General features: G+C 40.5%; 1 protein-coding gene across 3 annotated transcripts in view; it reads right to left on the reverse strand.

The window, feature by feature from the left end:
• mgat4b (alpha-1,3-mannosyl-glycoprotein 4-beta-N-acetylglucosaminyltransferase B) overlaps positions 1–9,525 on the reverse strand; it is a 119,242-nt gene extending 109,717 nt beyond the window's left edge. For all 3 annotated transcript variants that reach the window (XM_051954731.1, XM_051954733.1, XM_051954732.1), the window contains exon 1: positions 9,187–9,525. In XM_051954731.1, coding sequence (XP_051810691.1) covers positions 9,187–9,283 — 97 coding nt within the window. In that variant the 5' untranslated portion in view covers positions 9,284–9,525. The remainder of the gene's footprint in view (positions 1–9,186) is intronic.
• Between the last annotated feature and the right edge of the window lie 3,349 nt (positions 9,526–12,874).

Genomic DNA, 12,874 nt, shown 5'->3' on the forward strand with positions numbered 1-12,874 from the left:
AGAATAGAACAGAATAGAACAGAACAGAATAGAACAGAATAGAACAGAACAGAATAGAACAGAATAGAACAGAACAGAATAGAACAGAATAGAACAGAACAGAATAGAACAGAACAGAACAGAACAGAATAGAACAGAACAGAACAGAATAGAATAGAACAGAACAGAACAGAATAGAATAGAACAGAACAGAATAGAACAGAACAGAACAGAATAGAACAGAATAGATGTTTTTTTCAGTCTGTTTCAGCTGTTTTCTTTTGTCATTTCTGTCGTTCTCTTTTGTTCGTTGTTGCTACTTTCTGCTGTTTTTTAGTAGTTCAGCATTTTTTTGTTCTGTCTTGCTTTTGTGTTGTTGTGAGTCAATGTCTAGCTGCTGTTTTCTGGTGTCGTCGTTTGTAATTTCTTGTTTAAAATCGTAGTTTTCAGTGTTTCTATCTGTAGTTTCTGTGACGTTCAGCCTCTCTCCTTTATCTCCTGCTGGTTTAATGTAGAAACACGAGTCCATCTTTGACAGTTTGGTCGAAAAAACGGAAACCCAGAGTCTGACAGAGAGTGGTACTGAGTGTTAGTGTGGTTTATTGTGTGCATTAGTGTGTCTTTCAGTGTGTGTTAGTGTTAATGTGAGCTCCAGATTAAATCTGTATTATGCAGGCTGCAGTCTGAGGCGTCACTCACACTGATAATGACTGTGTGTGTGTTCTAGTGTGTTCTAGTGTGTTCTAGTGTGTTCTAGTGTGTTGTAGTGTGTGTTGTCGTTTAATTCCTCCAGCTGTCAGCTTTGATCAGTCGGCTGTAAAATGTGAATCAGAGAAACATCAGATTAATGAGGAAACAGGAAGTGGGAGGAGTTTTAGTCGCTCTTTGATGGATTCTGGTTTCTGAAGTTTTCTGTCATTTTCAGCCACTGTTGGTAAAGACTTTCTGTGTTTTTTAGTTGATATTTTCTGTTTTATTGGAGCTTTTCCTCACTGTGTTTAGTCGCTGTTTTCTGTTGTTTATGGTCACCATTTCCATTTTATATTAAACCACTGTTTTCTAGTTCCATTTTCTGCATTTTTTCCCAGTTTGCTGGGTTTTTATTCATTTCTATTTTCTTGCATCATAATAATCATAAAATCATCTCTGAAATGAGTGTTTTTCATTTTTATGAGTCACACATGAGGCTGATTCATTGAATAAACATAAAAACATCATAAACTTCACTCAGTTTAACTCAAAAATCTGACAAGAATAAATCACTTTCCTGAAGCCAAACGCTGTAAATCTGACTTCATCTTTCATTTCTGATTTCTTGTCAACGTGCCGACGTTTTAAATGGAACACAACATGAAAACACGAAAACATGAAAACATGAAAATATGAAAACATGAAAACATGAAAACATGAAAACATGAAAACGTTAAAATATGAAAACATTAAAATCAGGACAGATTCTCATGAACTCAGTAAATAAAACACAAGATTTAGGTTTCCTGAAACTGATTCAAGCTGCTTTTAATGTTTTCATCACGTTAATGAGAGGGAAAACTAAACACACACACACACACACACACACACACACACACACACACACACACTGATTAATCCAGTGGAGCTCAGAGTTCAGTGAAACACAAACAGCACAAAGGAAAGAAAAACACAAAGTTAAGGCGGTAAAACACCAGACAGGATGTTTGTGTGTGTGTGTCGGGGGTGGGGGGGTGGGGGGTGGGGGGGGATGTGTGGTCAGGTGCTGGCTATACTTGTATAGGAAAGTATAGTATGGGAAAACCGAAAACTATGTCACTTGTGGGGACCTCATTTTGGTCCCCACAAGTTTAAACAGTGTTTTCTTGGTCATGTTGTTACTGAAAAAAGTAAAAGTGTAAAAACGTTTCTTTAGGGTTAGACATTGTTTTGGTCTGGGTTAAGGTTAGGGTTAGATATGAATGGGAGTCAATGGTATGTCCCCACGGGGATATAAGAACCAGACATGTGTGTGTGTGTGTGTGTGTGTGTGTGTGTGTGTGTGTGTGATGGGAGGACGAGGCCAAACATGTTCACTTCCAGTCTGATGTGTCATCAAGTCGCTACGCTGCATAAATCTGTCTGCAGGTGTGTGTGTTGTTGTGTGTTGTGTGTTGTGGTGTGTTGTTGTGTGTTGTGTGTTGTGGTGTGTTGTGTGTTGTGGTGTGTTGTGTTGTTGTGTGTTGTGTTGTTGTGTGTATTAGTGTGTGTGACACTCTGTCAGTTTTGAAAACAGCAGGATGATCCTTTAATCGACCAATCAACAGAGAGCCAATCAGAGAGCAGCACCCAGGGCTGAATAATATGAGCCACTGTTGTCACAGGAACTTCAAGCTGTTTAGAGATGGTCTTATAGCCTTTACCTTTAAGATGTTTGTCTATCATTTTTTTCGGATGTCCTGGGACAATTCTCTCCTTCGCTTTCTGTTGTCCATGTTCAGTGTGGTACACACCTTTTCACCAAACAGCAGGGTGACTACTTGTCTCCCTTTAAATAGGCAGACTGACTGATTATGAGTTTGGAAACACCTGTGATGTCAATTAAATGACACACCTGAGTTAATCATGTCACTCTGGTCAAATAGTTTTCAATCTTTTATAGAGGTACCATCATTTTTGTCCAGGCCTGTTTCATTAGTTTGTCCTTTTAAATAATTATGTTAATCAACAATTCAAAAGTGATGGCTGTTTTTGATTATTTAATTTTCAATAAATTTTTATTTATTGTTACTTTTGTGAGTTTCAAGTGATTTCAGTGAGAATTGTGGGTTTTTCCTTCTTTAACTGAGGGGTACCAACAATTTTGTCCACGTGTGTATATCGAATCTTTTTTTCCTACCGAGCCCCGGAAGGGACATGTCCGTATGGCGAAGCGACAATGAAGGACACTCACCCGGACGAGAATTTTATTGAGTTTTATTTTGAAATCGGCCTGAAATACACAGACATTCAAGCAGTGCGATGCGCTAAGAGTCTGCCATGCAGACCAGCGATCCTGATAATGGTAAGTTTTATTTCTCCAACATCCTGCTGTTATCCTACTATGAATACGCTAGCTACAACAGTCCCACATCAGTATTATGGACGTTCCGCCAGCTAACGCGGTCCGGACACCGGATCAGTGATCAGAGGTTGGCGTTGAACTATTGTTTGCCAGCCAGTTAGCCGCTGGTAAGCTAACAAGCTATGAAACAACTCCTTGTAAAACCGGAGGAAAGCAGCAGCAATATTTCAGTCCAAGACCTGTATTCAGAACCTCCCACGCTGTTACACAATGACCCATTAATCATATTACTGAACTATATGGTTATCATTGAAATTTCCCTTGAAGAACCAGTGAACTCTTTGCGAACACATTTTAATTTATGTGTTGATTATGTTTCGTATCAGTAATACAAGTCTAAAAAACTGATTGAAATGATCAAGTTAACACAATGAAGTAAAGAGTACTGGTAATCTGCAGCTATTTTCATAATTTCAAGGTAAAATTCTGATGTGTGATTTTCTAGCTTTGCAGATGTGGAAATCCAATGCACTGATTTCTTATACACAGATGCTTTTGGTGTTTTTTGTTGTAAAATAAAACAAGGCATTTATCACTGTTGGAAATGATTACAGGTATTATTTGTAACACTTTCTAACATTGTATGGACAAAGCAATAAATCAGTTAATGGATAAAATCATTTGTATTACAGATGCTATCAACAGCATGTCTTGTTCATTTTATTTAGTTGTCGGCCTTGGATGATGAGGTCCAGTTACCAGGAGCACTAGTCTGCAGCTTACTGGTTCCGTACTGCAGCTCCTCCACGCCGTCCTCCTCTCTACAGACCAAATCAAGTAAGATCTGTTTAGACTATGCAGACATCAACATGATCAGTATGTTATCGTTTGACCCATCCTAAAATCACAAAATAGAACATTTACTTTAAGTTAACTGTGTTTATGAAAATAGAAAATAATTACTGACAGCTCGTACTTTTTGGTGCTTTTATGCAGGAAAAGGGAACCAGGAAGCTGCTGTGGATCCTCTGCAGTATCTGGAGAGGTCAGAGGAACGGTTCTTGGAACAGATCGGAAGACACCAAGACGTGACCTCTGCCATGCTCCAGAACATCCAGAAGATGAATGAAAACCTTGGTTGCACTGATGGGACGCATGGTGTCGGTGCTGGAGCAACTGTCCCAGAATTAAACTGCATTGTTGACTATTGGCTTTTCTAGAAAATAAATCTTTTTTAGTACTTCACCTGTTTTGTATTTTACTCATGCACTTTGGGTGAATAAACAGAAATTTGTGATGAGATGCAAATTTTGTCTATAATCTACAGAGACTTTATTCAGTGTTCAGTGCACACTTTTGTTACACACATTTTGACAGATAAGCAGTTGTGCTTTTCAAGCAGATTTTAGTCAGAAACATCAGTAGCATATGTTGTTGTTTTTACTGTTACACCAATCTAGGTAGATAAACTGCACTACTGCAGCAGACATATTATTGAAATGTGCTTCTATTATGTGTCTACATACACTGCTCACAAATAGTTATTCAACTTTTGGGTGAAATTGATGGAAAATATAAAAAGTGCATGCTGTAGTGATATATCATAAAAGTAGGGTATTTAACTAGAAACATGCAATAGTGATTTCCTCATCTCAAAAAAAATTATTGAATCAAAAGCTAACAACAGTGGAGGGTATGTCACAATAAAAAAGTCTCAGTTTGGACAGAACAGCAGCCTTCAGCTGAAATCCAGTACGATTGTGTCCCACCAGTGGCGTGATCATGGATGTGTCCAGGCAGCAGCTGACCTCTGCCTCGTAATTAGCCTTAAGACCAGCTATAAAGATAAACATAGATATTATCATTATCATCAACATATGGTGCATGTGTTTAACCTTTAAGCTTTGTAGGGATGCAAATGTAGTCGAAGCTAAGTAGCTAAGCTAATGCTAACACGTTCAGTGTTCAGAATCAAAACATCTCTAAAAATTACCTGTTTTCTCAAACGTAGTCGCCGTTCCCTGTGACAACCATGAAGACAGATAATCACAGAAGAGCTCATCTGAAGAGCAAATGTCCAATAAGGTTCCTGTTTTTGTTTGCCATGTCCTTCCAGGGCTCAGTAGGAAAAAGTCTGAATATATGGAATGAAACTTTGAATAGATGGAATGAAAATCTGAACATTCTATATTCAGACTTTCATTCAATATATATCAACTTTCGTTATATATATATATCAACTTTCATTCAATATATAATTTCCTAAACGGCATGCCATACACACACACATATATATATATATATATATATATATATATATATGTGTGTGTGTATATATATATACACACACACACACACACACACACACACACACACACACACACACACACACATATATAGCTCCGTGCCGCTATCTGGCAATGATACAGAAATCTTTAACTAATCCATGGATCCAGACTATAAGCTGCATCACTGCCAGAATCTGATCACTTGGTCCTTGTGTCATTTCTGACTTTCACTGGAAATTTCATCCAAATCCGTTGGTGTGTTTCAGAGTGATGCTGCTGACAGACAGACAGACAGAACTCGACTACATTCCTTGGCGAGTCCTAAACAAATAAAATGACTTGTTATTTCTAAATATTTACATCCTTTCCTTCCATCAGCATCGAGTCTCTAAACAGACATTTGTTTTTTCTGAATCCTTTCAGATCAACGGCTTCGTTTAGCATCAAGTGCAGGAAACAAGCACAGACGATGCAGTCATTTTTCAAAATAAAACACCCTGCAGCTGGTACCAGACATAAAATATAAAATAAACCGTTTTTGTTCTCTCTCTGTGTCCCGGTGGTCGGGGACCACTGTCCTGTATGACTCAAAATATGGCCAAAATAAGTTAAAAATTCAACATCTAGTGAGATAATGTTGCTCAAAATGACTCCAAACCATCCAGAACGTCCTTAAAGTTGCTCACATTCACTGAAAATTTGTTCAGACTAAAAAAGTGCCCAGAATGACTTCACATTTCATCCAGAACGAGTTCAGAAGTGTCCACATTCAGAGGCTGAACTCTAAATTCTTCCACACTGAGTTTCTGATCATCTAGAACAAACTCCACTCTCTGCCTGTGAGGAAACCAAGTGCTCCCCAGCTGACAGCTGAGCCTCCAGACAGCCACATGTTGTTCTCGAAACAAGCGCTCCCTCCTCTCTCCTGGGGCCGACTTCATGCTCACAGCTGTTCCAGATGCAGAGGTTACCGGAGGACAGGAACACCAGCCTGTCTCCACCCGCACAGGCCCGCCCCGGGCATTAAAACAAGCACACTGCTGTACTACGGCGCTTCATTAGATCCACTTTAAACTGAACCAAAACTCAAAAACTGAAGCAAAGTAACTCCACCACTGTTGGAAACGACTAAAAGGCGCCCACAGGGGTTGAAATGTGACTGAGAAGTATCCAGAATGTCTCTGAACTTATCAGAAATGTCCTAAAGTTTGTCCAAAATTTGTCAAAAAGTACTCAAAATTTGCCCAAAATAACCAAAAACGTAGCTAAAACTACTCAAAACATTTTTAAATGCCTAAAAATGTGTCCATAATTATTTAAAACTCTCAAAAATAACTGAAAAATGTCCAGAATGTCTCTAAACAGATGAAAAATGTCTCAAAATTTCTCCAACTTGACCTGAAACTGAGCAAAAGCTACTCAAAACATTTCTAAAACGTGTCCACAGTTATTCCAAATTCTCAAAAATTCCTTAAAAATTCCTCAAAATTCTTCCATAATCAGGAACTTCAGCTGTCTCCTCCCGCTCAGGCCCACTATGGGTCACAAATGAAACAAACTTTTGTCTTTGAGCACTCCAGTCGACCCTTTACTCCAAATCAAACGCACCCGCAGCAGACTTCTTCTGCCATGCTGCAAGACAACAATGAACCAAGCGCTCCTCATCTTCTCCTCAGAAGCTTCATTCACTCCACCCGTCTCTTCCAGCACATCATGGATCACAAACCAAGCGCTCCTTCAGGTTCAGAAGTGTCTTTCAAAAATGTTCCCGTCAACAAAACAAGCACTCCTTCGACTGACGGTGACACAAAGTACAAGTCTACAATTCTACAATTTCATTTAGCAGATGCTTTTGTCCAAAGCGACGTACAACACAAGCAAGTATTCAGACATCAGGAAAAACCTGTAGTAAGTGCAAAAAGTGCAAAAAGTGCGATTAGTCAAAGTGCAGATGAAACCAAAATCAAGCGCACCCCTTTGTCCTCCATCTCGTCCCCATGTGTAAACCAAGCGCTCCCTTCCTAACAATGAACCAAGCGCATCTCAAAGCTTCACATCTTTTTTTTATCCTTCTAGAAAATAAAACATTGCTGTGATGAAATCAAACCAACCCGACTCTGTTACATTTGATCTCCTCCCACCTTCCCGTAGACTCCGTCCTTCTCAGCTGGCATGAATCCGTGTATCATTCGTTCATTCATTTTTCAAAATAAAACCAAAACCAAAAAAACAAATGACTTGTTTTTTTCAATATTTGTTTCCAGACCCAAAACAAAAAAATGGAAAACGAATCTTTTTTCAGATTTCCGATTTTGTGCACAATTGGAAAATGGACAAAACGGATAACAGGGTTAGAATAATAACTCTAATTTAGCTATTATTGGTACCCATTTCCCAATGTGCTTTGCTCGCGCAACAGAGTAGACGCCGCTCGGGGTGCTGCACAGCGAGAAATACGTCCGCCCTGTTGGACCGGTCACCCGCTCCACTCAGCGCTGTTTGACAGCGCATTTAATCCATCTGAACTCTGAATAAAGATTCGTTTTCCATTTTTTTGTTTTGGGTCTGGAAACAAATATTGAAAAAAACGAGTCGTTATTTCGTTTTTTTTGGTTTTGGTTTTATTTTGAAAAACGAATGAACGAATGATACACGGATTGGCATGTCCTGTCTAAAATCAAATGCTCCTTTGATCTTTTCTGCAACACGTTTCTTCAAAACAACAAAGTGTAAATGTCATGAAATCAAACGCACCCCTCTCTATCTCCACCCCAAGCTGATCTTTGGTGCTCGCTTAATCATCCCCCGCCTGTGCTGCATCATAAAACCAAGCGCTCCTTCCATTAACTCCACACTAGAGCTTCATTTAGATGACTTTCTCCAAGATGAAGCTGCTACGAAATCAAACCAACCCTTCCTACATCTTGGTGTCCACTCAGCTGTCATGTGATGCATCATAAAACAAGCGCTCCTTTCAGAACCTGGAGGTTCCCTTCACATCTGTAACGAACACAAAGTGGAGCTGCACCATCATCAGTCACTTAGTCACCTCCTGCCTGAGTCTGGTCTCCTCATGCCTGTCTTGTATAATAAACCAAGCGCTCCTTTCATTAACTCCACCCTGGAGCTTCTTTTCACAAGATTTCACTACATGTTCACCTAAAGCGCCAGATGAGGCTGCATCAAAATCAAACAAACCCCTCCTGCAGCTAGATGGATTCACAGCTGTCATGTGATGCATCATAAAACAAGCGCTTCCTTCAGAACCTGGAGGTTCCCTTCACATCTGCAAGGGACAAAAAAATGGACCTGCATCAATATCAGTCACGTAGTCACCTCCCGCCTGAGTCTGGCCTCTACAGCAGGCTTGTGATGTATCCTAAACCAAGCGCTCCTTTGGTTAACTCCACGCTAGAGCTCAATTGAGATGTTTTTCTCCAAGATGAAGCTGTTGCAAAGTCAAACCAACCCTTCCTATGGCTCGGTGTCCTCCTAGCAGGTCTGTCCTGCATCATAAACCAAGCGCTCCCCTGCTACCTCTACATGTATTTCATCCACCTGCTCCTTCCTCTGTGGCTGCGGTGCATCAAATCAAGCGCTCCCTTCATTACCTCACTGCTGGAGCTCACATGCACCTTGTGTTCCCCCCCCGTCCCCTCCACCCCATCTTCATCAGGCATCACAAACCAAACGCCCCCCGCCCATGTGTCTCTGCAACAGAACCGAACCTTCCGGTCCACAAACCGAGCGCCCCTAAGCTTCACATCAACCATCATGCGTTCTTTCTTTGCAACATCCAAAACACAAAGCGGAGCCGCAACGCGCGCGCGCACACACACACACACACACATACACACGCAACCACGCACGGACACGCGCACGTACCTCTGGAGCTGCTGAAGGCGGTGTACCAGGACAGGGAGACCAGCCCGCACAGCCCGAACAGCAACACCGTCAGGAAGGAGACATTTCGGAGCCTCATCTCCGGAGCCCCGGGAGCATGTCCGCACCGAGAGGGGGGAGCACCGGGACCGGGGGGACGGAGGGGAGGAGAGGAGGAGGGGGAGAGGCAGGTACCGGCAAGTAGACGGACGGAGACACGCCGACACCGGAGAGACGCGCCGACGAGAACCGAGACGCGCCGAGAGACACCGACGGAGACCGAGAGGCGGGCGGAGCTTGTTACCGACTGAACGACAGGAGAGAGACTGGAGAGAGAGAGAGAGAGGAGGGGAGGGGAGGGGAGGGGGTGAGGCTGGAGGGAGGGGTCATAAAGAGGGGAGAGAAGGGAGGACAGTGAAGGGGTGATGGGGAGAGAGAGAGAGAGAGGAGGGGAGGATGAAGGAGGGAGGGAGAGCAGAGGGGAAAGTGGGGGGTGAGAAGGGGAGAAAGAAGAGAGGGGGAGGAAAGGGGTGAGAAGGGGAGAAAGGAGAGAAAGAAGAGAGGGGGAGGAAAGGGGTGAGAAGGGGAGAAAGGAGAAAGGGAAGGAGAGAAGAGGGGAGAAAAAGTGGGAGGTAGATGGAGGGATGAGGGAGGGAGGGATGGGCAGGAAAGGGGTCAGAAAGGGAGAGAGAGAGGGGAGAAAGCTCTTTCTTCCCTCCTTCTTTCCTCCCTTTGTCTCCCTACCTCACCCCTTCATCTACCTCCCCTGTCCTGGAGGGAAGGGGTGAGACTGGGAGGGATCAAAAAGAGGGAAGAGAGAGAGGAAAGGAAGGAGAAAGGGGGGTAAATGAGGGGGTGAGGGAGGGAGATAGAGTTTAGTGGGGGAGAAGAAAGGAGGGAGTGAATGATGGGGGAGATAAATGAAAGAGTAAGGGAGGTGAAAGGGGTTAGATCTTTGACCTTTGACCCTTAATTTCTTATTTGTCTTTCCACAATAAAAGCATGAATGATTTAAATTCAAATCTGTTTATTTTTTATTTTCTCCATAATAAATTCTTCTGAGAAGCAGAAACAGTAAAATCATCTCCACAGAACCAGAAACTAAAACACCGGTTCTACATCAAACCTCTGAACGTCACTTTATTCTGAAGATTCTCTATTTATCCATTTCAGCTCCACATAGTTTAGTTTTTAGTTTAGTTTTGTTTCTTCAGAACATCAGAAATCATATTTCTCACATCATGAACTGAATTAAGCTTCAGGTGTGGAGCTTCACTGCAGGTCAGAAGGCAATATTTCTGTAAATCACCGATTCATGCAGGATTTTATTTTTCCACAATAATAAACATAAACAACAATCAATAAACCTGCAGCTTTAATTCTAAAACTTCAGAACTTCTGGTTTTGTTTATTTTTTAGAATATTCCAGATTATTTCCAGGTTTTACATGAAAATACGACATTTTTGCACCAATAATGTAAATTGTCATGAAATTTTATGTATTTCGATTTAATTAAACCTCTAAAAATATACTTTCACCCACAAACTGAAATATTTATTTTTTTTAATGCATTTCATTTTCTTTTAATTTTAAATTTAAATTCATGCACAAGAGTTGAAACGGATGAAAATTTATAATAATTATTATTATTATAAATATTTCTCTATATATAAATAATTAATTGAAATAACTAAAAGTGGATTTAAAGGTCATAGACTTTTATTTTCTGTTTTATAGCGTCTTCTGCAGTTTACATCCGGTTTTATTGAGGTACACTGACACCTGGTGGTCAAACCCCGCAGGTACACCTCTGACTTTATTTCATTTTTAAACGTCTTTATTCTGCACATTTAATCCAGATCTTATTTCTTCAGAAAAACTTCTGACAGAGTTCCTTCTTCGTTTACTTGAAATTAGTTTTTTTTAAATGTATTTTTGTTTATTTATTTTCTTTATCCAGCACTGTGTTGTTGTTGTTTTTATATGCGTCCTAAACTGGATGGTTTTATAATTATATTACTGTTATTTTACTTCTTTGTGAAACTTTAATTTACAAATTATTCTTATTTTTCTTCTTCTTATTCCAGCATTGTGTTTAGAAAAGTTCTCCATAAATAAAGTTTATCAGGAAGTTTTCTTCTGTTTTTTGTAAATATCTGAATGTTCTGTTGTCTGTATTTCATCCTCATATTAATTTTATATTGATTTATTTCTGACCTGTATTTAGTTTTACTGAAATTTATGACAGAAACAAACAAACACAGAATCTTAAACCTTCCGTATGTAAAAAAACAAAACAAACAAACATTAAAATCCCCATGTTCTATGAATAATAACTGGAAAACAAAGAATTCTGCTTCACATATAAAGAAGTTCAGCTCCAGTTTTCTGACTGAAATAGAACATTTTTAATCCAACAGTTTATTCATAAATAAAGTTGAGTTTTCAAACAATCCAAGGCTCCAGTTTATCTGCTGATAAACGCTCATATTTAAAATATAGAATCAGAAATTACACCAAATAAAATCAGCACAAAGTAGATCAGTAAAACTAGTTATCTGTAATTCAACAAAAATAGAAAATCTGGTTAATTACTTACAATAATTTACCATTTTCAAATCTTTAATGTGGGCTGTACAGTGCAGTAGTGGTTAGCACTGTCGCCTTGCAGCAAGAAGATCCCCGGTTCAAATCCCGGCCTGGGATCTTTCTGCATGGAGTTTGCATGTTCTCCCTGTACATGTGTGGGTTTTCTCCGGGTACTCCGGCTTCCTCCCACAGTCCAAAAACATGCTGAGGTTAATTGGTTACTCTAAATTGTCCGTAGGTGTGAATGTGAGTGTGATTGTGTGTCTGTATATGTAGCCCTGTGACAGACTGGTGACCTGTCCAGGGTGTCCCCTGCCTTCACCGAGTCAGCTGGGATAGACTCCAGCACCCCCCATGACCCTAGTGAGGATAAAGTGGTGTATAGAGGATGGATGGAAATCTTTAATGTACAGATCTAACAGCTGTACTCACTCATTCTCAGTGGAAACCAAAAGTTCTTCAGAAACTTCTTCCAGCTCTGCAGCAGAAGTTCCCATAAATGTGAGGTTCTTGTAGGTTCTTTGCTTTCATTCTTCTGTCCAGTTCATCCAAACCAGCTCCAAGGTTTAAGTCTGGAGACTCCATGTTCTCAACCACCTGGTTCTTTGTTCTTAGGGTGGTTCTACAGAGCCTGGACTGATGTTCTGGGTCATTATCTGCTGTAGGATGAACCTGTGACCAACTACAACATACCAGAGGGTTCTGTATGGAGCTGCAGAATGCTGTGGTAGATGTTTAGGTTCAGGGTTCTCACAGATACTGGTCAACTCACTCCCCATATGCTTAGGTTACTTACCTATAACTAGCTGAAATCCGTGGATGGCATCCTTTTACACTGAAAGCTGAAATACCCTAACCTTAAACCTAACTCTAACCGGGGAGTGAGTTGACCAGGTACCCTGAGGAACCATCCTTTCACCTACTGGATGGCTACAAAAATCCTGCTGATGAACCAAAGATCTCAGGTTTAGATCCATCAGTCCACAAAATAATTTGGTTTCAGGGTTAGTGTAGTCTAAGTATTTTGTTTAGTTTCGTATTTTGATTTGTTTTCCTGCCTTGGTCTGACCAAACGTGGGTTAATCTTTGCTTCAGTTTATT

This window comes from Acanthochromis polyacanthus, chromosome 10 (assembly GCF_021347895.1).
Source record: "Acanthochromis polyacanthus isolate Apoly-LR-REF ecotype Palm Island chromosome 10, KAUST_Apoly_ChrSc, whole genome shotgun sequence".
Taxonomy (NCBI): Eukaryota; Metazoa; Chordata; class Actinopteri; family Pomacentridae; genus Acanthochromis; species Acanthochromis polyacanthus.